Source organism: Hyaena hyaena, unplaced genomic scaffold, assembly GCF_003009895.1.
Source record: "Hyaena hyaena isolate Hyena2069 unplaced genomic scaffold, ASM300989v1 scaffold_771, whole genome shotgun sequence".
NCBI lineage: Eukaryota > Metazoa > Chordata > Mammalia > Carnivora > Hyaenidae > Hyaena > Hyaena hyaena.
The window spans coordinates 161,775-188,569 of record NW_024081402.1 but is presented as its reverse complement, the minus strand read 5'-3'; the positions used below and the strand labels follow the sequence as shown (position 1 = coordinate 188,569).

At 42.6% G+C, this 26,795-nt stretch overlaps 1 protein-coding gene across 3 annotated transcripts in view; it reads right to left on the bottom strand.

The window, feature by feature from the left end:
• ATP10A (ATPase phospholipid transporting 10A (putative)) overlaps positions 1-25,944 on the bottom strand; it is a 188,480-nt gene extending 162,536 nt beyond the window's left edge. For all 3 annotated transcript variants that reach the window (XM_039218643.1, XM_039218644.1, XM_039218645.1), the window contains exon 1: positions 25,311-25,944. In XM_039218643.1, the coding sequence (XP_039074574.1) occupies positions 25,311-25,771 (461 nt within the window). In that variant the 5' untranslated portion in view covers positions 25,772-25,944. The remainder of the gene's footprint in view (positions 1-25,310) is intronic.
• Positions 25,945-26,795: the final 851 nt, after the last annotated feature.

The following is a 26,795-nucleotide window of genomic DNA, read 5'->3' as shown; positions in this document are numbered from 1 at the left end:
AGGGAGACACAGAACCCAGAGCAGGCTCTAGGCTCTGAGCTTTCAACACAGAACCCTGACATGGGGCTCGAACCCACGAACGGTGAGATCATGACCTAAGCTGAAGTCAGCCGCTTAACCGACTGAGCCACCCAGGTGCCCCAAGAATTTTCTTTATAGGCAATCATGTCATCTGCAAATTGAAATTTGGGGTGGGATTTTTTGTTTTTGTTATTTTTCTCAAGCTGATGCATTTTACTTCCTTTTCTTACCTTTTTGAGTGATGAGAACTTTTTTTTAAGTTGTTTTTTTTTTTTTTAAGTTTATTTGGTAGAGTGTAAGTGTGAGTGGGTGGGGGGCAGAGAGAGAGAGAGAATTAGAAGCAGGCTCCTGGCACTGTCAGGGCAGAGCCAGATGTGGGGCTCAATCTCACGAACTTCAAGATCATGACCTGAGGGGCACCTGGGTCACTTAAGTGTCCAACTTTGGCTCAGGTCATGATCTCTCAGTTCGTGAGTTTGAGCCCCGCATCGGCTCTGTGCTGACAGCTCAGAGCCTGGAACTTGTTTCGAATTCTGTGTCTCCCTCTCTCTCTGACCCTCCTGTGCTCATGCTGTCTCTCTCCCTCTCTCTGAGAAATAAATAAAAAACATTAAAAAAAAAAAAAAAGATCATGACCTGAGCCAAAATCAAGAGTATGCCACTTAACTGACTGAGCCACTCAGGCACCCTGAGTGATTAAGAATTTCTAATACTGGATTACATAAAAGTGATGAGAACAGACATTCTTGTCTTGTTTTCATTCTTATGGGGGAAGGATCAGACTTTCAATCATGAAGTATATTGTTAACTGTAATTATTTTTGTAAATGTTTTTAGTAAGGGAATGGACATCACCTCCCTGCACCACCTTCTGCTACAGGGTGGGTGAGTGGGCAGAAGTCCCTGGGCCAGGGTCTCCTTTGGCATTGGATGGAGACACCCCTGCAGCAGGACTAGACTGCCTGCTGGCATCAAGGGTGTCGGACAGGACTCTCGGCTCTCAGTAGGTCTCTACTGCCTTCTCCTTCAGCCACAGCATTTTTAAATTTTGCTTTGTTTTGTTTTTATGTACCAGTTCTGGTGACAGACCACTCCATGTCTAGTCTGGGTATATATGGGAGATAAAAAGGAAACCTGGAGGAGCTCCTAGGTAGGTGGTCAGTCAGTTAAGGGTCTGGCTTTAGCTCAGGTCATGATCTCATAGTTTGTGACTTTGATCCCGGTGTCGGGCTCTGTGCTGACAACTCGGGATGTGGAGCCTGCTTCAGATTCTGTGTCTATCCTCTCTCTCCCTGCCCCTCCCCTGCTTGTGCTCGCACTCTCGCTCTCTCTCGCGCGCTCTCTCTCTCTCTCTCAAAAATAAACAAACACTGAAAAAAAAAAAAAGGAAACCTGGAGAATTCATCATTTTATCATTACTCAGCTTCTGGTATACCTAGCCAGTCCTCCTTTTCCAACTTCTAGTGTCCTTTTATTGTGCCTGTTGAATTATTTCTAGGACTTGGTTTTACTTTCAGGGAAGGAGTAGGGAAAAGTAAATCCATATCATCTTATTCTGGAACCAAAAGTCTCTGTTTTCTATTTATCTGCTTACTGGGTTTAAATCCTTTTCTTTTAAATGCTCACCTATTTTTGAGAGAGGAAAGGAAGGAGGGACAGAAAAAGAAAGAGAGAGAGAGAGAATGAGTGGAGAAAGGGCAAACAGAGATAGGGACAAAGGATCTAAAACAAGCTCTATTCTGACAGCAGAGAGCCCAATGCTGCACTCAAACTCCAGGACTGTGAGATCATGACCTGAGCAAAGTCAGACCCTTAACCAACTGAGCCCCCAAGGTGCCCCTTTACTTACTTTATTCAAAGAAACTGCTAGAAACCAAAACACCAATTTATATTCACTTGCATTTTCTGAAATATTTCTGAGTCATATGATTCTCACAGAATGTGATGAATAGAATTTACATCATCTACATCATGATTGATGTCTACAAGGTTTTAGGCAAGTCATTAAATGTAATTTCTGATTTTATAAAACCTCTTTAAAAGTCTGACTCTATGATCAAAAAGTTTTATTTAAATATTAAAATTACCTCCTCCATTACCCAAAATTTCAAAACCTAGTATTCTAAATAGCTGCAGGAGATGCCAACAGTTTAATGTTAGAGGGAGGGTACAAAACTAAATCGTACAAACTCATGTCCAATATAATCACTCTATGTGTCTCCTCCAGGGTACCAGAGAGAGCTGACACAAACCATACAGCAGCAGGCCCATCCTCCACACTCCTACTGCAATTGGTCTCAAAAGTCTTTTATCACTACCCAAACCCACATCAGTGTACACAGAAGCTTTCAGGGATCACAGCTCTGAAGAAGCTAAATTTCAAAGCAGAAAACTAGAAATAGAAGGAAATCCTCTTTCTTCAGTGGGACAGAGATGTAACTTACTTTTTTTTTTTTTTTTTTAATAAATGTTTGTTTATTTTGAAAGACAGAAAGAGGGCCCTCGAGATGAGCGCATGCCCAAGCAAAGGAGGGACAAAGAGAAAGGAGGACAGAGGATCTGAAGCAGGCTCCAGGCTCTGCACTGACAGCAGAGCCTAGTGGGCATTTGCGCTCACAAACCGTGAGATCAAGACCTGAGCCAAAGTTGGACACTTAACCAGCTGAGCTACCCAGGCACCCAGAGAGATGTGGTTTAAATGGTAGAGAGCATAGGAGCGCCTGGGTGGCTCAGTCAGTTAGGTTAAGCATCCAACTCTTGATTTTGGCTCAGTTCACAATGTTAGGATCTCACAGTTCATGAGTTTGAGCCCTGCATCCAGCTCTGCACTAACAACATGGAGCCTGCTTGGGATCCTGGATCTCCTTCCCTCTCTGCCTCTCACTCTCTCAAAATAAATAAACATTTTTTAAAAATAAAAATATTAAAAAATAAATGGTAGACAGAATAATAAATCATCTAAGAACCTGATTGAACTTTGCCTCTATATAGACACACTGATAAATTTTCCAAACCCAGTGTCCAGATTTGGTGTAGAAAAGAGATACTCCTCTGTGTAGGAATTTGTCACTAGCATCCTGCATTATATTATAGCAAATATAGATTTGTGTGTACACACACACAGACACATACACACATGCACATTAGTTCTTTTAGACATCGATGAATGAATGCAACTTCCTTCAACATCCTTCCCTAAGCCAGAAACTTACTGATTCCCACATATTCAGAGTTCATCTAAGAATCCAGAACAGAAAAATTCCTTTGAGGATATTCAAGAAGAATTCATTCCCAATATAAAAGACAGATGCATGACCACCACATGAAACTCCCACCATTTGAATTACCTGAGTAAATTACACTATGCCCACAGCTGTTGCCACAGATCCCACTAATTCTAGAAGCTACTTCTGGATGCTCTTTCCAGTTTATGTATGAAACTCTAAATTCAAGAACACTCAACAGGAAACTGTCAGAAAAGGCTCCTTTTCACCTAATTCCACTTCCCAGGATCTCAACATAATTGTTTTGGAGTCAGTTTTGGTCTAAAATGACATTCACATTCTCTGACAAAACTGTGACAAAGCCCACCACAGGGGAAACTTTTGTTCAAGACAAATCAAGTGGAGATAACACCTCACTTTACTATCACACCAAATACGAAGGAGCTAAAATGTCAGAAACAAATGATGTTAGGCTACAGAGCACATCTTATTAAAGATGTTTTTATCATATAATTTGATAGCATCTATTATTTCCAATTGGTTGTATATCATACCATTGCAAATCAAACATTTTCAAAGAGAGAATTTGCCATTCAGTAGAAAAGACCTCAGGATAAAGTCTTGGGTTTCTCTTTGCATCCCATCTCTTTTCACAAAAGGGAGGATTAACAAACTACAACATCAAGGTGAATTATGATGCAAATAAAAGGAATATTTATAGTTTTCCTAAACTAAGGATCTCATCTAGAGTAATGAAGCTTAAGAGATATTTTTCTACCTATCATCATGTTCCTACCATTCTCATTTTTATGATATCTTATTTTTAAAGAGACCTATTAAGTTCTCAGGTAATCAAAAGAGAATTAAGTGACACAATTTTCCTTTAAAAAGCATTTTCTGTGTTCCTGAAAGCTTTTCAAATGTAGGCAGAGCAAGTACTCACTCACTCACTCGTAAAAAAGGTTAGAACCAGCCTCTTTCACGGGCACCTGGGGGGCTCAGTTGGCGTCCAACTCTTGACTTCGGCTTAGATCATCATCTTGAGGTTCAGGAGTTCAAGCCCAGTATTGGACTCTGTGCTGATGGCATGAGGCCTGCTGGATTCTCTCTGTTTCTCTCTCTCTCTCAAAAATAAATAATAAACTTTAAGGGGAAAAAAAGCCTCTTTCAGAAGGAGCTTTATGATCACACAGTAATAGGTGAAGCGGCCCCACCAGTCCTCTCACTGTGACCCCCTGCCCTGCTGCACACACCATAGCTCAGCTCCCAGCTCCAAAACATCCAGGACCATGGGCCCACAGACTTGCCTTCTGGGGACATGCCTAGCCCCATCTGTAATATGAGACACAGAATGGAGCAGAGGCTAGAAAGCTGGGTGCCTTGGCATGAGATGATATCAACTCTTCCTGTCTTTAGTGAGAAATTTTAAATAAGGCTGCCCTTCCTGCTCTTCTGATCACCACTGTACGCCTCTGATTTGGCCAAAAGGGACACAACCCTGAAAAAGGGCCTTGTCAATGGGTTGAACCGACTCAGGAGAAACCCTCACATGCAGGGAGAAAGTGGCACCTTTGTGAGCCATGGTGGACACTCACCAAGGAGACCTCAGCTCCCATACACCTCAGCCAAAAATTCTCCTGAGCTATGAGATACACTAGTGGGCAACTTCTCACTCTGTTTGGCTGCCAAAAATCAGTGTGAACAAAGGACATAGACTATGAATAACCATAAAGGAAGGCAGAGGTAAAATAGTTGAATGAAAGGCAACAAAGACCACATCACAGCTTCAAAATCATCCAGTCAGCATGACCTATTATCCGTGTGTGCAGAGGCCACCTTGGTGATGAAGATGACGCTGACCAGGCCTGAACCCCTCCAGCAGTGTGCCCTCAGCCCCAGCACCGCTTCCCACACTCTAAAGCAAGCCCACAACTGTGCCCATGCAGCCAGCAAGCAGGGCTACATCTGGATACAAAGAAATCTCAAACTCAAAGTTAAAGGGTGGGATAATATCCAGGCAACAGACCATAGAGGAGCACTTGATGCTGTCTCTGTTGATAGCAACTCCCCAAAGCTCATTGTGTCCATGGAGGGAGAAAAGTGTGGTGAGTAAACACCTGGCCAATGCCCCTGGAGGCCTGTCTATTGGCAGTATCACCTCAAGTCAAAGGGCTAAAGCAACCTTCTTAGAGTTCTGAGAGTAACACAAAAGCTAACAGTGGGAAAATGACCACATACATAGCTCAAACTGCCCTAATAACCATCCTTCACTGTGCTGTCCTAGATATAGCCCCTGGAAAGCACACCCAAAAGAAATCCATGCAAAGCACCCCCATAAATGTAAACCACAAGCTACTCAAGCGGGTATTTGCACACCTATGTTCATAGCAACATTATACACAACAGCCAAAAGACGGAAGCAACCCAAGTGTCCATCACCACATGAATGAGTAAGTACAAATGGGCATATATACACCTTCAAATATTATACAGCCTCAAAAAGGAAAGAAATTCTGACCCATACTACAACATGGATGAAATTCAAGGACATTATGCTAAGTGTATAAGCCAGTCACAGAAAGACAAATACTGCATGAATGACTCCACGTATATGAGGTACCTAGAGTAGGAAAAATCATGGGGACAGAAAGTAGAATAGTGGCTGTCAAGGGCTGGGAAAGTGTTCAATGGATACAGAGTTTCACTTTGGGAAAATGAAAAAGTTCTGAAGATGGATGGGTTGATGGTTGTACAACAATGTGAATATAACTAAAGCCACTGAATTACATACTTAAAAGTAGTTAAAATGGAAAATGTCATGTATATTTTACCACAGTAAAATTTTTTTAAAGTTTTAAAACACGAGAGAGAGCACAAAGGCAGGTGGCCAGTGCACCTGTGCAGCACAGCTCAACCTGCCCAGTGTGAAGTGACAAACCTGTCTTGGCTCACCACCTGTATCAGCAATGACCCACCCAGGTCTGGAAAGTGGACATAGTCAGACGCCCAGGATCTCACAGGCCCTGACCACCAGAACCAGCTCCACTTCACACAAGGAAAGACCGCCCCTATGTGCACATGGTGGGCATCAGTGGTGCCTCCGGTTCTTTAAAACTTCCTTAGTAGCCCCAGATAAAATGGCAATCAAGAGAATGAACTAAACTTATCTACAACTGAAGGAATGCAATGTTTTCTCAGTGGCCTGAGATGATTCCACAACATAAAGCACATAAAGCTACCTGAAGATGTTCTAAGGCAATGATCCCTGAAGGGATGCATGTACACAAGAAATACACCATCACTGACATGCAAAAAAATCACAACTTTTATTTGTAATTGCCATTTCTCTAATTTATTTGCATACTACTATATGCCTATGATTTATACATCAATAAATACACATTAATTACATATGTACAAGTGCTTTCTACTAACAGAGGTATGAGATCAAAAAAGTTTGGAGATTTATACCTATGATTCAGCTACATTAAAAAGAATGTCCACAACAACATTTAAATTGTTCTAAAAAGCATATGTGCATCCTCCTTGCCATTTATCCTTGGTAAATTCTAGGTCCTGCCATGTATCTGGATAATTACCTGGCTTTAGTTAGACACTTTCTCAAAAGCCTGCAGTATTTAAACAGTTGGATCCTACCTATACACAAACCCAAGGTGAAAATGGCCCAGGGTGCTCATGTAGGTTAGCACATGATCAGCATGTGGTCAGTGGCCTTGGGTAGCATCACCTGGGATCCCAGAGTCCAAGAACCACCTGTCTACTCCCCAGCTCTGCACTTTCTGAGCTGAGACCTCTCTCTGGGCCACCATTTCCTGAGAGGATCAACAAAGAATCTACAAGTACCTTGCAGCGCTGGCCGGGAACTTCACCAGACAAGTTCATAAAAATTCTGAAAAGTATACAGTGCTAGAGATATGTATAATGTTTTATTACTATATATTTCAGCTGAAAAAAAAAACCCTTTTTTCCATCATGTCTTCATAATCCCACTAAGCAACATGGGATCCTCATGTATTCTCAGCTAATTCAAATAGCTACAGATATTTTTAACTGAAATTATATAAATCAATAGTTACACAGAAAAAACTGTAGTTCAAGCACCTGGTATTTGTTAGATCCTCCCATGAACAGGAATGTGTTTATTTCCGATGGCTGCTGTAACAAATTACAACTCAGTGGCTTAAAACAACACAAATGTGTTTTCATATAGTTCTGGAGATCAGGAGTCAGACATGGGTCCTACTGGGATAAAATTGAATTTTCGGCAGGAAAGTGCTCCTTCTGGAGGATGCAGGAAAAAGCCTGTTGCTTTGATTTTTTCAGGTTCTCCAAGTCATCCACATTCCTTGCGTTGTGGCTCCTCTCCCATACTTGAAGCCAGCTTTTGAGCTCTTGAGCCCTTTTCACATTGCCTTCTCTTCTTCTACATTAAGACTTGTGATTTGATTAAGAGCCAAGATAATGTCCCTATCTCAAGGACAGTTCATTACCAACTGCCATTGCATCTATGACCAACCTTACTTAATTCCCCTGTACCATGTAACTTAACAGTCACAGGTTCCAGGGATTAGGAACTCTAGAGGGCCATTATTCCACCAACAGGGATTCATAGTACCATGACCCCTATATCGTGAGGATCAATTAGAGATGCTGAGACCCTGCTCCAAAACAAGAACCACAGGGACACTGAAGACTGGCTGGTCCCAGAGTGGCCCAGAGAGCAGGGCATAGCAGTATGTCTTTAGGAACAGCTGGAGCAAGGTCAGGGCATAAATACCCAGAGTACCCGGGAGGGACTTCTGCTCCTGGCACAAATGGCAGCAGGAAGAAGAGCAGTTACCAGACCTCAAGAAAAAGACTGGAGATTGGTTGAGGGTGGCAGGGTGCAGAGGTGCTACAGGTGTGTGCAGAGCACTTGAAAGCATGGGTCCCATGCCTGGAGGTCCAGGGCTGCAGCCCAGCATGCAGTGGAGAAGACTTCCAGATTCACTGGTAGGTTCCAAGATTCAAAGAAAAAGACATATTAAAAACTAAAAAATACAGCTCGGTGATGATGAGGAAGGAGGACCAGAAGTGAGGCACCAATAAAGGCAGGAGTAGATAAGACAAGTGAAGTCAAACACACAAGGAAGATGAAGCAGGCCTGAGGAGTAGCTCCTAAGGGATGTGTCTTTAAATGAAGGGTTTATTATTATTCAGGTGCAGTGAGGCCAACAGATCAGGAGATGAGTGACAATAAAAATTCAGTTTGTTATTCAAATTCCCAAGAAGAAGGGGCACATCACACTACAGCAGGTCACACAGGGAAGCACTAGCGTCCATTAGGAGCAAAAGGAAAACATGGGCAAGACCCTTTATTATGGTTTCTACTGGAAGGAATGGGCAGGACAGAGTAAAGGAACAACTTCAGTGAGCTCTGGGGCATAGGGGCTACCTCTGTCTGGCATCTGGCCCTGTGCTGCTTAGGGCAGGGGGATAGTGGCTCTGAGTGTGAAAGCCTGATAGAAAAGATGCACTCACGGTCAAGTCCTTTGTTCTCTCTAGGAACTGGACAGACCTGGGAGGGGCTGCCCGTCCAGGGTCAACAAGACCCCAGATGTCAAAGCACAGACAATGAAAATACAAAGTTAACACAGAATTAAAGAAGCAGGGACTGATTTAAGATGTCACCATATGCTATGCACTAGTTAGGAACAGAGCCAAGTATTACAGACACAATACGTCCTCCACCCATCCACACACCCTTCTCCCAGCCCATGGGCTTACTATGAAGGAATCTCCATGACATCTGCAGACACTTCACAGAGGAATTAACAGGATGTGAAACCGAGAGGAAAAAGAAAGTAATACCATTAGCAGGGAGGTTTATGGTCATCACGAGTGAGTACAAACAGAACCCATGAAGATATTCCTATCCATGGGGCCTGCCACAGTACTATACTCTGGTTCGCACCTCTTCCATGTGAAAGATCAGTAGGGGCCTCTGCATACTTGGTATCCAAGCCACAGCACACTCACCACGGTGTTACAGATGGCAACGCAGCAACCAGATTTCAATGTAATGAATCAAACTTTCCATCCCACTTGAAGGCAACTATTTTCTTTCCAAAAAAAGAAAAATTGTAAATGGAAAATGTTACAATGCAAGTCACAATGCCAGTTAAGTGCCAGGAAAAGTCCCACACATCTGTTTGACTAAAGTCTGTCATAGCAAAATGAACAAAGAAATGAATGAGATAACAATTCCAATATGGAATGGCACTGCCTAGGTTTCTACCAACTAGCCACAAGGAAGAAGACATAGCTAATATGCAATTTAATAAAAGGGCTCTTTTTTAGAAAGTAAATAAATGCCATGTGTATCTTGAGACTGTTGAATGGAGAGGAAACATTTGTGGCCCTTATTTGTCATCTATAGGAGTCATTTTGAAACAAATCACTTGGCTTTATGTTTAAAAATGGCTTGCTTGTCCTGAGAGACAAAAGCTGAAAGCGTCCCAAGAGGAACCACTGCCTCCCTCCCAATAACACTCACTTCCTGCATTGCCTTTTTGCCTCAGATTATTCTGAGATTTTGGAGTCAATAGATTTCCTGAGCCACTGTGCATTGAAGATGACCTAGATAGAGTGGATGGATTCTATAACTGAAATGAGAATGATGTCCAATTTGGCAGAGGGTGAGGGGAGAGGCTGCATCTGTGTCTCTGCCCCAGCACAGAAAAAGGATATGGCCACACCCTCTGAGTAAGCCCCAGGGCTGCCTCCTCCACCCAAGTCTTTGGACTCCTAGGTGAGACCACCCAAATAAGGCTGGTGAACAGTGGAATGAGGAGCCCTGGCTTCACAGACAGGATACAACTGAGCATCAGCCACACTTGCCTCCCCAGCCACAGCTGACATGCTACACATGTCAAGAGTCCCAAGGTCGCATTTTGACAAAGGATGGAAAGAGGAATCAAACACAGACTCTTCTGAACTTGATTTTTTAAAAAACCTGCTATTAGAAGTATACAAAAACAAAGGGTGGGACAAAAGACTAGTGAGAACAAAGGGATCAGCTCAATTGTCCTGGCAGCTGGGTTTCCTTCCATTTCATTAACCCCTCTGTTACTGGATCCTTTGTGGGGAAGAAGGTTCCATTCAGAAAAGCACTGGTGGTGGGAGAAGAAAAACAGGAAGAGACAGGAGGAGTGGGATTCCCAGGGGGCCTCCTGAGCATTGGAAGGGGCAGCTTTCTAAGACCCAGATCACCCTCTTGTCTGTTTTACACACTGAGGCCTTTCTAGGAAAGTTCTATAGTCCCTGAAAGAGACAAACCTGATGAGGGAGAAAAACTAAGGCAGATTCCCACACCATCTAATGTCTTGACTATTCTAAGACCACAGATCATAATGCCCAGAAAGCACTCTTCTGAGGAGTCCCGCATGGCACATCTCTGGAGGAAACGTGTCCTGGCAGCTGGAGGTTTGCTCTCCTTTTGAAAACCAGACTTACCAAAGATTTTTAAAACATTTTCACAACAGTTGATATGCAAAAATGAGAATTTCAAAGACACCATTAAATGATCAATGAATTAAACTTACCTGATGTGTTTTTTTAATCAAATCAGATCCGTAAAATACTCTACTAAGCAAATAATGCCTTAATTTTGCTATTTCTTTATAGTGCTTTTCCAGTGAAGTGCATTTCTACAAAGACACTTGGGCCAACCGAGGGTATTCCTGGATTATCAGGAGTCCATGACCTACTTTCAATATTTCAAAATGCTTTTCAAAAACTGTCTATTTACCCATAATAAAACCACACAGACTAAATGACACTTAAAGTTCCTTGTTTAGGCTGGAAGTACATCTATTTCAGTGTAATAAACAATGTTAAGAAACATTTTTAACAAAAAACCTGAATAACAACAGAAATAACAGTAGTAGTAATAATTACAATAATGAGTTATGGATAACCTCTTCAAACACTTGCCTGCCTTCCTGGCACTGCTCCAGCCTTTTGTGAATCATCTTACTTAATCCTCCCTCCTATTTAAATGAGGGCACTGGGCTGAAGATAGATGCAGCCTGCCCAGCATCTAACTATTGGCACATCTAACTGTTGGCAAGGGTTCAAACCTTATTGAAGGGGTTTTAATTGTCCCTGATTGACTTAAAATGGGCAAAAGAACTTGTTATTAACTAATGAAAATAGTTTGGTAGGTAAAGTATTTCAAACTACAGTATGCCCAGGGGGAAAATAGCCACAGAGTGTGTATATTCAGGGCAATGCCTACAAACTGTACTCTGGGAAAATGCAAAACAAGCCAATGTGGAAAGCCAAGCTAAGAGTATTCTAAAAAAGCAAAATCAACATAGCCTTTCCATTTTTTCCTATTAGTTTTTTCAATGCACTATATATAGCAAGGTAAATCTTGTACAAATAAGTACAATGGACTCCCCTGTTTCAGGAATTCAACAAGCAGCTGGACCAGTCCATTTTGAAAGGCAGGATCCTAATGTTACACAGCCCCTATTCAATCTTCCCAAGTAATCCAGAAACACAGATAAATGCTTACTTTAATAGTCTTCCAGGGGCGCCTGGGTGGCTTAGTTGGTTAAGCGTCTGACTTTCGCTTAGGTCATGATCTCGCGGTTAGTGGGTTCGAGCCCTGCGTCAGGCTCTGTGCTGACAGCCAGCTCAGAGCCTGGAGGCTGTTTCAGTCTGTGACTCCCTCTCTCTCTGACCCTCCCCTGCTCTCTCTCTCTCTCTCTTTCTCCTAGAAATAAATAAAAACATTAAAAAAAAAAAAAGTCTTCCAAAAATGCTTTTTTTTCAACAAGGGCCTAACCTGGCCTTGGTGGCAGGGCAATTCTTTACGGGGTGGGACTATCCAGAGCCATTTGGCACCCTGGCCCGTGAATGCCAAGTACCAGGAAGACCAGCAGTCACTGTGATAACTAAGTATTTGCAAGCACATCTGGAGGCAGTGCTGCCCCCAGACAGGAGATACCTGAGCCCTTCCAGGAAAGACAGAGCTTGCAGAGTTCATGATCACAGTAATCAATAACCATTAGAGGAGGATCCAGCTATACCATAGCATGACAAATCAGGACATGGGGCTTCAGAAACCACTGAAAGCTACAGAAGAATTGCATTAAAAATAACAAGGCTTCTACTCCAGTTAAAAAATGGACAAAGGATCTTAACACACATTTTTGAAATAAGACATACAAATAGTCAAGAGGTACATGTAAAAGTGTGGAACATCACTAATCACTAGGGAAACACAAATCAAAAACTATAATTAAAAAAAAAAAACTACAATGAGATATCACCTCACACAGTCAGAATGGTAGTACCAAAAAGATAAGCAATAAAAGTATTGGTGAGGTTATGTATATCACTGGTGAGATTTTAAATAGGTGCAGCCACTATGGAAAACAGTATGGAGGTTCCTCAAGTATTAAAAATAGAATTACCATAAGGTCCAGCAATTCCACTTTTGGGAATATAACCAAAGGAAACAAAACACCATGTCAAAGAGATATGTGCCCCCATGCTCACTGAAACATTATTTACAGTAGCCAAGATATGGAAATGACCTAAGCATTGACTTACAACTAAATGAATAAAAAGTTGTGGTGTATACATACAACGGAATATTATTCAGCCATGAGAAAAGAGGAAACTCTGACATTGCAACAATATGAATAAACTTTGAGGTTTATTAAGTGAAATAAGTCAGACATGGAAACTCAAATACTCTATGATCTCACTTATATGTGGAATCTAAACAAAATAAAACAAACCTGAATCATCGATATATAGGGCAGACTGGTGGTTGCCAGAGGCAGGGGATGGGGGAAGGGGGAAACGGGTGAAGGTTATCAAAAGGTACAAAATTCCAGTTATAAGATAACAAGTCCTGGAGACACAATGTCCAACATGACAGTTAACAATACTGTTGGGGGGTAGGGGCAGCTCAGTCCATTAAGCATCCAGCTCTTGATTTCAGCTCAGGTGATGATCGCATGGTTCATGAGTTCAAGCCCCATAACATGCTCTGTGTTGACAGTGTAGAGGCTACTTGGGCTACTCTCTTTCCCCCTCTCTCTCTGCCCCTCCCCTGCTCTCACACACATTCTCTCTCAAAAAAAAAAAAAAAATCTTAAAAAAACTGTGTTATATATTTGAAAGTTAAGAGTTCTCATAACAAAGAAAAAAGTTTTCTTCTTTTTTGTTTTATATCTATATGACATGATGGATGTTAACTAAACTTACTGTGGTAATCATTTCATAATATATTTAAGTCAAGTCATTGTGCTATATACCTTAAATTGACACAGTGCTATATATCAATTATATTTCAATAAAACTAGGGGAAAAAAATAAGGCGGCCCCTTCTGGCTCAAGAAGTATGGTAGGAAATGTTTAAGATAAGCCATGTATATAGACCAAAAGAAATGGGTGCAGGTTATGTCAAAAGACTCAAGAGCCAACTGAATTGGCTCCTACTGACCAGAGAATATCAATTACAATAATAACCACAATAAGCCCAAAACCAATAGATTGTATTTAAATTTATGAATTCCAGGGGCAGCTGGGTGGCTCAGTCAGTTAAGCATCCCATTGGGGCTCAGATTGTGATCCCACAATCTGTGAGTTCGAGTCCCTAATCGGGTTCTGTGCTCAAAGCTCAGAGCCTGGAGCCTTCTTTGGATCCTGTGTCTCCCTCCCTCCGCCCGTCCTCTGCTTGTGCGCATGCACTCAAGCTCTCTCTTGCTCTCTCTCAAAAATAAACAAATGTTAATAAATAAATAAATAACTATGAATTCCATAGTAAATGAATCCATGAAATCCATAATAACAAACTTTAAAAAGCTAAATGCCTCTTAGGAAAAGTGGTTAATTCTAGAACCACAGCAAAGAAAAACAGAAGATAAGCCTGGAACATCTTACAGAGTCAGAAAGTAAGGAAGAGCTCAGGAAAGTTTGGGGGCATGCCAAGGGACAGAAGAGACACAGACTGAGAGAGCTCCCAATCACCACAGCTAGAACAAAGTGAGCAACAAGGAATTCAATCACAACCTACAAAATAAAATAAACATCTGCTAGTCTGCACCAATATGAATGAGTAAATTACTAATGAAGAAGCAAAAAAATGCCTCTTCTAAGAATTCTACTTCATAAATACAGCAGGAATGAGGGGGGAAAAAGTCGCTATTAGACCACCACCACAATTATCACTGCAGGCAAGATCCACCTCTGGGTCCTAATGTTGGAGGGCAAAACTTTGAGGAGAAATAAGATACCTACATAGACTCAAGTATCTACCCCAAGATACTTATTTTTACAACAGGAAAAATAATAAATCTACAATGGAGAGACCCAGCAGTCATCATCCTAAGAGATCAAAATTAGTTTCATCAATAAAAGATATATAGGCATCATATATACCCTGATATCATACAGTGAGAAGGCATCACTTGGGTGGTATTCTTGCCGAAAAACCCAGTCTTAGTCTAATCATGAGAAACAACACACCAACCCAAGCTGAGGGAATTTGTATAAAATAACTGACCAGGAGGTGGGAATGCCAGAATGGTGAATGAGGAACTCCATATAAACTTGCTCCTCCATAAAAGCAACAGTGGCAAAATTTCCAAACCAACTTTTTCAGAAGCCTGGATGTTAACAAGTAAGGCTAGCCACAAGCTGAGCAGTTTATTCAAGAAAAACCGCTGAAACTCAATAACAATGCTAGGATTTGTGGTATTTTAACTTGCCTATTCCCATCCCCCTCTCCCTAGCACCACAGTACCTATTAAAATCACCTGACTTGATGCCACCAGAAGAGGTAGGTGGAGTTCAGAGTTCCTCAAAAAGTCCCAACCCCAAAGCAGTGTGGACCTTGCTCTATAGGAAAAGCCCTATACCCAGGGCATCCACTGAAATAATAAGTATCAACTGTTCAACACTGAAGTTGCCTGAAGGTGATACACCAGTTGAGGCAAAAAAGACAAATGTATTTTTTCAAAGTTGATTCTTCTCCTATGTGGATTTAAAGACAATTCCATACAGCAATTATTAAATATGTGTTGACGGACCTATAATGTATAAAGATGTTAATTTATGGGATAGTAACAGCACAAAGGAGGGGGGAAAATAGAATTATGCTGAGTAAATTTTCTGTACACTGTGGAAACTGTTAATATGAACTACATTTTTTGTGTGTGAACTACATTATTTTAAATTAAGATGCTACTTGAAATTCCTATAGCACATGAATATAAAAAAAGCACAAGGGGTTAAAATGGTACACTAAAAAGTGTTTATTTAAAGAAAGGAATAACAGAAGTCTATGGAACTGAAACATCTAAGACATACAGAAATCACATAGCAAATTCACAGACATAAATTCTGCCTTATCAGAAATTTCACCATGTTAATAAAATACTATAATCAAAAGGCAAAAATTGGCATTATAAATTTTGAAATACATAATTTAACTATATGCCAACTACAAGACACTTTAGATTCAAAGACAAAAATTGGTTGAAAGTAAAAGGATAAGAAAAGATACACCATGGAAACAGTAACCAAGACAGCAAGAGTAGCTATATTAATTTTAGACAAAATAAATTTTAAGACAAGAATTGGTAGAGACAAATGCATTTTATAATGATAAACAGGTCAATCCATCATTAAGACATAAAAATTTCAAAAATCTATGTATCTAACAGAGCCCCAAAACACATGAAGCAAAAGCTAACAAAAGTGGAGGAAGAAATAAACAATTCAACAGTTGGGAAAGTTTAAACACCCTACTTTCAAAGATAACTAAAACAACAGGCAGGAGATCAATAAGGAAATAGAAAATGTAAACGTTTTAAATCAATAGACCAAGGCACCTGGGTGGCTCAGCTGGTTAAGCCTCTGACTTTGGCTTAGGTCGTGATCTCATGGTTCATGAGTTCCAGCCCTGCATTGAGCTCTCTGCTATAAGGACAAAGCCAGCTTCGTATCCTTTGTCCCACTCTTTCTACCCCTCCCCTGCTCACTCTCTCTCTCAAAAATAAACATTAAAAATATTTTTTCAAATAAGTAAATCAACTAGACATAACAGATATCTATAGAAAACTTCATAAAACAGAATACATTTTTCTCAAGCACACATGGAAAGTTTTTCAGATTAGATCATGAAACAAGCCTTAATAAATTTAAAGGATTTATATCACACAAAGTATTTCAATCAAATGAAATTAGAAATGAGTAACAGAAAGAAATTTGAAAAATTCACAAATGTGAAAATTAACAAGATGTTACTGAATAACCAATTGGTCAAGGAAAAAAATAACAAGGGAAACTGGAAAATATTGAGACAAAGAAAAATGAAAATATGATACATCCGATGTTACAGAATGCAATTAAAGTAGTTCTTGCAGGGAAATTATTGCTGTCAATATCTATATTAACAAAGAAAAAATGTCTCAAAAAGATAACCTAACTTCCTATCTTGAATACCTATAAAAAGATCAAACTAAACCTAAGGCAAACAGAAGGAAGGAAATAATAAAGATTAGAGTAGAAATAAATTAAATAAAGAATAGAAACAGTAGAGAAAACAGTAGAGAAAAACCCACAATACAAAAAAGTTGGTTCTTTGACAAGATCAAGGAAATTGGAAAATCTTTAGCTAGAATAACCAAGCAAAATTTAAAAAGCTCACATTGTTAAAATTAGTAATAAAAGATGATACATCACTATCAACCTTATAGAAATAAAAAGAATTATAAGAGATTATTATGAACAGTTGTATGCCAACAAATAAGATAAATTTAGATGAAATGGACAATGTCCTAGAAGATAAATAAGTACCACAATTGACTTAAGAAGAAACAGACCATCTGAATGTACCTCTAACAAGTTTTGAGATTGAACTAGTGATTTTAAAACTCCCCACAAAGAAAAGCCTCAGGTATGCTTCAAGGTTTTATTCTTCCAAACATTTAGGGAAAAATTAATACCAACTCTTCACAAACTCTTCCAAAAATGAGAATAGTAGGAATACCCCCAACTCTTTCAATGAGGCCAGTACAGTATTTTCTTTAGGGCAAAAGCAAAGATATCCACACACTCCAATATCCCCTATTATATATAGATGCAAAAAACTTGAGCAAATTCTGCTAAACTGAATCCAAAAAATTATAAAAAGGATTATACACCATGACTACGTTGAAGGCAAAACTGTTTTAACATATGAAAAGCAATCAATGTGATACACTGTATTAATTTAATAAAGAACAAAAGCCACATGTTCATATCAATAGATGAAAAAAGCATTTTAAAAAGTCTAACACTTTATTTTAAAAGAAAAAAAAAGTTCAGCAAAGTAGGACAGACAGAAGGGAACTTCCTCAACCTGATAAAGGCATTTATATAAAAGCCAAAACTAGCACCATATTTCATAGGGAAAGACTGAATTGTTTCCCTCTCAGATGAGGAACAAGAAATGATGGTACAGAGAAAATCCTAAGGAATCCACAAAGTACTAGCACTGATAAATTAATTAGCAAGATGGCAGGATACAGGATTGATATGAAAAAGAACTGACCTATTCCATAAAGCATTAAAGGAAAAACTGTTCATATCTGAATTTTAAAAATGTAACTAATAGCCTTCTGCTAATGTTAATTTCTTAGTTTTAACCACTGCAGTACAGTTAAGTAAAATGATAAAATTAGAAGAAAATAGGTAAGGGATATATAGGAATTCTGCACTATTTTTGCAACTTTTCTACAATTTATTTCAAAGTAAGGTTAAACATTTTAGAAAGCCAGCTGGTTCCCCTCTAAAGATCCTGGGGATCCAAACTGAGCACTTACATCTCTTTTCCTATGAGCAGCACAACTGGGAAACCAGGTAGTTGATGAGGGTAAAGGTCTTTTGATAAAAGTATTCCTGATAATAAATGAAAGAATTAGGCCATCAAGATTTGGCATCCAGTAACAAATTAATGGATGTAGGCAATGATCATCAATGGCTGCTAACACCAGAAAAAGAGGGACAAAGGAATATTATGTTCCTCTTGATGGAAGTGCACAACACCTTCTATAAATGTGGTTTTGACCAAAAAAAAGAAAAGAAAACCATATCTGTACCTGAGGAAGATCTGACAAAGCATCCAGACCAATCTACACAAAACAGAATTACTGCCCAAAGAACATGTTATGTGATATTGTAGGAAAGTAAGTGGCAATATTCAGGCCAAGGGAAAACCTACAGTATAAATAACTCAATTTCTTCAAAATAAATTGCAGGGAAAAAAATGAGAGAGAGAAATGGAGTTTTAGAGGGGGATATCCACAGATTTAAGGAGACCTAAAAGATCTATCAGCCAATCACAGCGAGGCCTTATTTAGATCTTATTCAAACTTACAGATCAAAAAAATGTATACTGTATTTATGAGACAAGTAAAAATCTGAACAAATACTGAGACTTAATAATACTAAAGAATATAAATTTAATTGGGGCGCCTGGGTGGCTTAGTCGGTTAAGCGTCCAACTTCAGCTCAGGTCATGATCTCACGGTTCGTGGGTTTGAGCCCCACGTTGGGTTCTGTGCTGACAGCTAGCTCAGAGTCTGAAGCCTGTTTCAGATTCTGTATCTCCCTCTTTCTGACCCTCCCCTGTTCATGCTGTCTCTCTCTCTCTCTCTCAGAAATAAATAAAATATAAAAAAAATTCTTTTAAAAAGAATATAAATTTTAGGGAGCACCTGAGTGGCTCAGTTGGTTAAGCATCCAAGTTCAGCTCAGGTCATGATCTTGCAGTTCCTGGGTTTGAGCCCTGCATTGCACTCTGCACTAACACCTCAGAGCCTGGAGTCTGCTTCGGATTCTGTGTGTGTGTGTCTCTCTCTCTGCCCCTCCCCTGTTCACGCTCTATGTCTCTCTCTCTCTCTCTCAAAAATAAATAAACATTAAAAAAAGAATATAAATTTAGGTATGATAATGATACTGCAGTTTAGTTTTAAAAACATTGCAGGGTGCCTGGCTGGCTCAATCAGTGGAGCATGCAACTCTTCATCTCAGGGTTGTGAATTTAAGCCCCACATTGGGTGTAGAGATCACTTAAAGATAAAATCTTAGGGGCACCTGGGTGGCTCATTTGGTTAAGCATCCGACTTCGGCTCAGGTCATGATCTCATGGATGGTGGATTTGAGCCCCACGTCGGACTTTGTGCTGATAGCTAGCTCAGAACCTGGAACCTGTCTTCGGATTCTGTGACTCCCTCTCTCTCTGACCCTCCTCTGCTCACTCTGTCTTTATCTCTCTCTCAAAAATAAATAAAACCTTAAAAAAAATTTTTTTTTAAATTAGGGCACCTGGGTGGCTCAGTTGGTTAAGTATCCGACTCTTGATTTCAGCTCAGGTTGTGATCTCATGGTTTATGGGATCATGTCCCACATTAGGCTCAGTGTGGAGCCTGCCTGGAATTCTCTCTCTCCCCCCTCTGACCCTCCCCTGCTCTCTCTCACTCACTCTCTCTGTCTTAAATAAACATTTAAAAATAAAATAATAAAAATAAAATAGAGTCATTGGGTTTCTAAAGATAAGTAATGAAGCATTTACAGAAAAAAATATCTGGGATGTGGTTCAAAATAAAAGGGAAAGAGGGAGTAGATAGGATAACCCAATGTTGGCCATGAGCTGCTAACTGTTGAAACTGGATGTTCCTTCATTACATGTGCAATTCTCTATATGTGTGAATAGAGTGAAGTTAGAAATCTGTAACAGAAATGTGGAAAATGCACAAATATGCAGAAATTAAATAAGACATTCCGAAATATCTAGTGGGTCAATGAAGAAATCATAAGGGAAATTAGAAAGTACTTTGAGATGAATAACATTTTCAACTTTAAAAAAAAATGAGGCTTACTTCTCCTGCGGGTAGGGATTCCAAGTACAAAAATAACTATAAAAGTGCAGTCAGAGCAGAACTGTGGGCTGAAGTCATGGCACTGCTGTCTCCTAAGAAGGAAAACTTAGGCAAGCTATCTACGTCTTAAAGCCTCAGTTACCCATCTGTGAAATAGGGATGTAAAAAGTAAAAGGAGTGTTGGGAGGACAAGATGAAATTATGGCCTCAGTTTCCTCATCTGTGAAAAACAGGGATGTGAAAATAAGGCTGTTGTGAGGTTAAGATGGAATTACACATATAAAAACACTTGCCTCCTATCAACAAGTAAAAAAGAACTGCCTCATGAACAAGACTACCTTCTGAGGGCAACCAAGGTTGTAGGGAAAGAAAGGTTCTTTTTCTGCAACTTGACAACCATGACATATGACAGGCATCAAAAGAAAAATAACTTCTAAAAACATGTGAATGGCAATGTCCAAATATTATTCAAGTGTCCCGTCAGGGGCCTTAAAGAGGACATGCATTATCTGGGCATGTTCCTGTCTCCTGGATGGTGTTCTGGTGTCTCCTTTTGCAAATCTTGTACTCCAAATAAGATAAAGTTGCTATGCTTCCAGGGAAAAGATGTTTCTGCTGCTGACAAGGCAGGCATGTCGCTCCCCAGGAAAGGGAAGGAAGGAGAGGGAAGACAAGATAAAGGAACAGAAAACAAAAAGAGTACGTTGCTGGTCTTGCTGGGTCGCATTTCAGGCTCTTCTGAAAAAACAAATCATGAAGCCCAGGGTAAGCAGGTTGGACAGATAATCCCAGTGAGCTGGGGAAATGAAGTGAGAATCAAAAGAAAGGGAACAGACAGAAATTAGAGCAATTCCAAGATAAGCATTAGAGTAGCCCCTGATTACCTGTTTTCCCAAAAGATGATGGAAAAACACCAACGCACCACACTCAAATCCAAGTACAAAGCTCAAACGATTCTGGGAAAAGTCATCTTAGGTTATTTCATCCAGAAACAGTTTCCATCATCCTGAAGACAGACATTGGAAGGTGTCATTAAGACTATATTTAAGTCATTACAAAGGGAATGGAGGCAAAAGCTGGGGGGGGGGAGGGGATGGGGGAAAGGGGGAATTACACAATGACCCAGGCAAAGTACGGAGCAGAGAAAAAGAGGTTCTTAGGACAAGGGTACCAGAAGGGGAATGCAGACATGGGTCCAGCACCCCACTTGACAAGTTAGAAAACAGAATGCAGGTGAGGCAGGGGGCTTATGCAGCACCCCCACCTCAAGGTGTGCCCTTCTGAGACCTGCTCTGTTTCTGGGAGCAGGGATCAGGTTTGCTTATTTAAAGAAGTATTACCCACTGCCCTTAAAGACAAGGATGAGAGTAATTTCTTGCATGCATGGTCTCTGCATCTTCCCTTTGGCTCTCCTGGGCAACATCCTCTTCTAGGAATATTGCTTCTTCAACTTCCTTATCAATGACCTTCTCTGATAACTATTCTCTGCTTTCCTGCCCCCAGAATCACCACTCTCCAGGCTGACTCTATGTTCCCATCTCCTCTCTTCTCCAGCCTCACCAACCTTGCACCCTGCAACCATTTGCTCCCCTCTCAGCCCAGGCCCCTGGTGACACCAGCCTTGTCCCAGCTGGCTGCTCAGTAAGCCCCCTTTCTTTCCACCTGTGGCCCCTCTGGCTAGCCACTGCCAGAACAGGAGGTCTGTGTGATCAAGAGGGCTTCCCACACTCTCCCCAAACCACTAGACCACAACTGAGTGATGTTCAAACTGACCATTTCTACCAGCTGGGAGGCCACAAATAGGACCTGATCCCCCAGGATCACCCACCTCTCTCTCTCATCCCACTGAGCATGGCTCAGGAGAATTTCCCTAAATACCAGACTAAAATCCATGAGAGGATGCAACGGGCTCAGGACACAGAAGCAAAACATGGCTTCTCAAACTTCTGTGTGTAAACAAAGCTTTGACGAAGACACCAGCTTTCTCACCTCCACAGGCTAGAAAGCATGGGTGGAGGGTTGGGAAGCTGCATTTCTCACAAGTCTGATGGAGATTCTCATAAAGAAGGGACCCTAGGGGTGCCTGGGTGGCTTAGTTGGTTAAGCGTCCGACTTTCGCTTAGGTCATGATCTCACGGTTCGTGGGTTCGAGCCCCGCGTCAGGCTCTGTGCTGACTGCCAGCTCAGAGCCTGGAGCCTGTTTCAGTCTGTGACTCCGTCTCTCTCTGACCCTCCCCTGCTCACGCTGTCTCTCTCTCTGTCTCCTCGAAATAAATAAACATTTTAAAAACAAAAAAAAGAAGGGACCCTAGGACTACGTTACTGACAGAACCACCACATAAATGATACACTGCAGGCTATCGTCAGAACACAAACATGTCCAAAAGAAGCCACCATCCAGAGATGGTGTCAGCAGATAAGGCTCCCCCAACTAAACTTTGTTTGTGCTCTGCATTTACACATGCTTTGACTAAACACACCTCTGCACATCAACCAGAGCAATGATGCAACATAGAACAGACCTTGACTGCTCACAACTGTGCTTCCCGTTGTCTCTCCAGTAACCAAAGGCACGGAACAAGCTTTGGCCTGACATAAAATAAGGTATCTTCTGGGCTAGGAGTACTACCCTCGCCCCAGCCCATGGATATGTCCTGCATAGTGCCATCAGTCCCCACAGTAAGTTCCTGGTGAGACCCAGCCTCCTCCTTTTCTATCCCAGGGTCTGGCTAGGGCCTGGCATGTCTTGAGTCGATGTAAAGGACTTTCAAGGCAGCTACACACGGCCTGGAATGCAATGAGTGCACAAGTCACCATTCTCAGAGGAAGGGGAGAGCTCAGAAATCCATACTACTCACAGTTCAGTCCTAAAAACACCAATCATAGACTTTCTAGGCCTGGAAGAGTTTGATCTGGCTTTTGAACAGGGATGACTGTCCTCCAGATAGTCTTCACATACACAAACAGCTACCACCCCTCTCACACCTATCCATGTGCACATGGGACCTTCCTAAGCAGAGGACCCCTTCTCTGCCCAGGAAAGCATTCAAGAAATTCAACTTGGGAGCTGGGAGATATTTAGGAACTTCTCCTGAAAGCACCATTATCTCTGAGGACCTGCCCCTGAGGGCTGTACTAATTATTTAAGAATCCCAGTCTGCTCCGGGTAGAAGGTGAGGAGAACATGTACAGGTGTGGTCCAAGGGGAAGATGAAGGTTTCAAAATCCTATGAAGCCTTTTTAAGTTGACTGAAGAGAACTGTGTTTGGATCCCACTCGATTTTCTCACCTGCATGTTTGGGTTGATGGTTGTTTTAAGGGTCAAATGACTTAATGGATTAAAAACACTGTGTAAACTGAAAATGCACTGTATTTCCTGAGGCCTAAGTATTTCTGAAAAGGAGGCTACCGGAGCTACTGGCTCACTAACAACAGGAAGTGGTGTGTGAGAAGACTCAAACCTGCTATAGTCCCACCAGAGTTCTGTCACGCAGAAAGCAGGTGTATGGCTCCCCAGAATTCTCACACTAGGGACACTGAGGACTTTTGTGTAATAAGTGTCCCCTCCCTTCTTAACCTCAGGCTTCTTGTGAACAAGAGCCAGGAAATCCCACAGTCCTATCCACCGACATCATGCTTGCAGACTGGGCAGTGGGCACCCCTTGAGAACAAAAAACCATTACTCAAAGTATGAGACATTATATAAGCATCACCTCTGTACTAATTAAACACTCAGATTCCTGGGTCCAATCCCAGATGAACTTGGTCAGAAACACTGCCAATGGGAGCCTGAGAGTTGTTATTTTTAACCAGCTCCTCAAGTGATTTTTTATATAAATTTAAGGAGCACAAGCACCACAGTGTTGGAAAAGCTGTGGAACTGAGACCTGGGTTAAATTCCAGTACCACTTCTCTACATAGCAGCTGTGTGGCCTTGGGCAAGTTACTTAACTTCTCTGAACTTTAGTTTACTCATCTGTAAAATAAGTATGAAGCACAACCAGTGTTGCTGGGAGGGTCAGAAATACTACTCTGCATCTAAGTTATCCTAAAAAGTAGGAATAACCGTAAGTCCCATCTTTTAGGGGAACAATCTGCCACTGATAGCACAAGGTGTTTCCCAGAAGCCCCTCACATGTGATGGAAGCCAGAGAAGACTAAAGTCCTTAACTCAGTGGCCCATATCAACCCCCTACACCAGGACTCAAGCAAGGTGAACAGGAGGGAAAGACTGGCTGAGCTTTGGAGCCAAGACCATCTGCCTTCCTGAGAGGTTGGACATTGAGCTACTAGGCACAGCTCCAAGATGGATCTGCAGTCAAGAGGCTCTTTTGGGGGTGGGGAGTCTAAAGGGAGAAGAGACAGCAGTCACCCCGAGCCTGAGAGTCCAAAACTCTGGGAAGGTACAGGAAGATAGAAAAAGCCCAATGCAATGACATTCCCTATTACTAACCATAGGCATGGCTGGAAAACCCCTCAAATCCTCAGTCTTTAAATTTGTAAACGGGCTAATTTTTAGAAAATTAACATTAAACAGTCAACTATGGGACAGTGCCCAGTGGGTGGACTGCTCACAGCTCACATCAATGGATGGCCTCTGCTATTATTACCTCTGCTTTTTTATATGTCTGTGCTGGTCACACCAAAACTTGGTGTCAGTTTCACTGTTGTTCCAAGAAGAGATGTTACCTAAACCTGAGCTTTATGTACCTGTATTGGTTGCTAAACTTGTTAAACAACCTACCCTAGAGAGCCTGGAGCTTGACCGAAGACAGGCTAGGACTTCAAACCAGAACGCGGCGGGGGGTGGGGGGGTATGGATTTTCCTCCTTTTTACTTAAAAGGCGGGAGCGGTGGAGACGAAGACGCCCAGCCGCTGCTGGATTCCAGCCCTGGGATCATTCTGGTTCGGACGCGGCGTCTCAGTGCCAATCAATCAGGGACAGGGTAACCCCCGCGCGCCCAGGCGCATTGGAGGCCTGGCCCTTCGCCCCTACTGGAGCCGCTCTCTGGGCCACCCCGCCCGGTGCCACTGACACAGCGCCCAACACCAAGTTCTCAGAGCGCCGTGGCCCTGAGCTGACCCCGCGCTCCCCTGCTCTCAGCGCCCGACTCACCTGCTGAAGACGAGGCAGCCCAGGTGGTTGATCTCATGGTCCGAGCGGTGGCGGCTGTAGTCCTCCCACAGGTCCTTGAAGGCCGTGACCGCCAGGATGAAGAGCACGGGAGCCAGCGCCAGGCCGGGCTGGAAGGCGTTCACCGCCGGCACGAAGTTGAGCAGCGCGATGAAGACGAAGTACACGTTTGCCAGGCGGTGGAACTGCTCGAAAAGGTTTTTGGGCAGGAAGGACAGTAAAGTGTACTTGGTGGTCTTGAGCCGGTTGTCGGCCAGGTGTTGGGTGCCCCCGCGCCGCCGCCGCCGCGCACCCTTGGCCGCACCAGCCGTGGGGTCCTCGACGCCCGGGGGCGGCAGCAGGTTGGAGCGCACCACGCGCGTCCTGCCGTCCCCGCGCCGCCGCCGCCGACGGCGACGACCCGGGGACCCGGGCTCCTGGGCCGCCGCCGGCTCCCGCTCCATGGCCGCGTGTCGCCGCGCCCGGGTCCTCCGCCGCTCGCGCCTGCCCGCGCCAGCCTCCTAGGTGATCATCGCCGGCGGCCCGGGCGCCGCGGCGCGAGCTCCCAGCCTGCAGGACGCAAGGAGACCGCGGTCAGGGCCCGCCCCGCCCAGCCCGCGGGTCCGCAGTCAGGGCAGGGCGCAGGCTGGGCGGGGCGCGCGCCTCGCCGAGCCCCCGTGTACTGGCGCCCGCCCGGCTGTTTCCGCCGCCGCCGCTCCTGGCCCCGCCCCGCGCCGCGCCCCGGGGGGGATACCGTGGATAGCGGGAAAGAAAAAGAGCCCGAGCTAGAAACTTTAGAGCAGTTTGGTTTCGTTTCCCAGCAGAGTAAGTTCAGGCCCAGAGCGTTGCGAACGCACCCTGTCTCGGGTAGGAGAGAGGAAGCTGCAGACTGTGAGAGAAAAGGCACCGCAGTCCCCTGGCAGCTGCCGGGCTCTTCCTGGGCCCGCCCCGCTCCCTGGGCCCAGGACGGGGAAACCGTCTCGGGACCCCGTTAGGAGCCTCGTCCTGGAATCAGCTAGAGTCAACTTCCAGATGAGCCATGGCATACCACTGCTTCGAGTTTTGAATCTTATTAATCGAGAATATCTGCTTTAGGGGAGAGCCCAAGAAGTCGGAATTCCATTTCCTCTACACCTTTGCCTATCACTGCTCAACCTCCACCTACTTTTAGATTAACTTCTTGGGTGAAATTTTTCCTTTCCCTGATTATAACCGCCTTCCCTTACTTCCCTAAATAGGCTTTTTTTTGGTTTGTTTTTTTTAATTGAAGGAAGGACTATTTCCCAGTGGCAAAGGAAGACAGGTTTGCAAGTATTTTTCTTTTCCTCTCTGGCAAACCCTGAAAGCTAAAATTTTCCTGTGTGCTGCAGTTCTGAGGTGGCTTCTATGAAAAACTGTGACAGGGAATTGAAAGTGATTGTTGAGAGGACAGGGGAAGACCAGAAGTGGCCTAAGTTTGAACAAAGGCTCTCCTCAGTATTGGTGGGC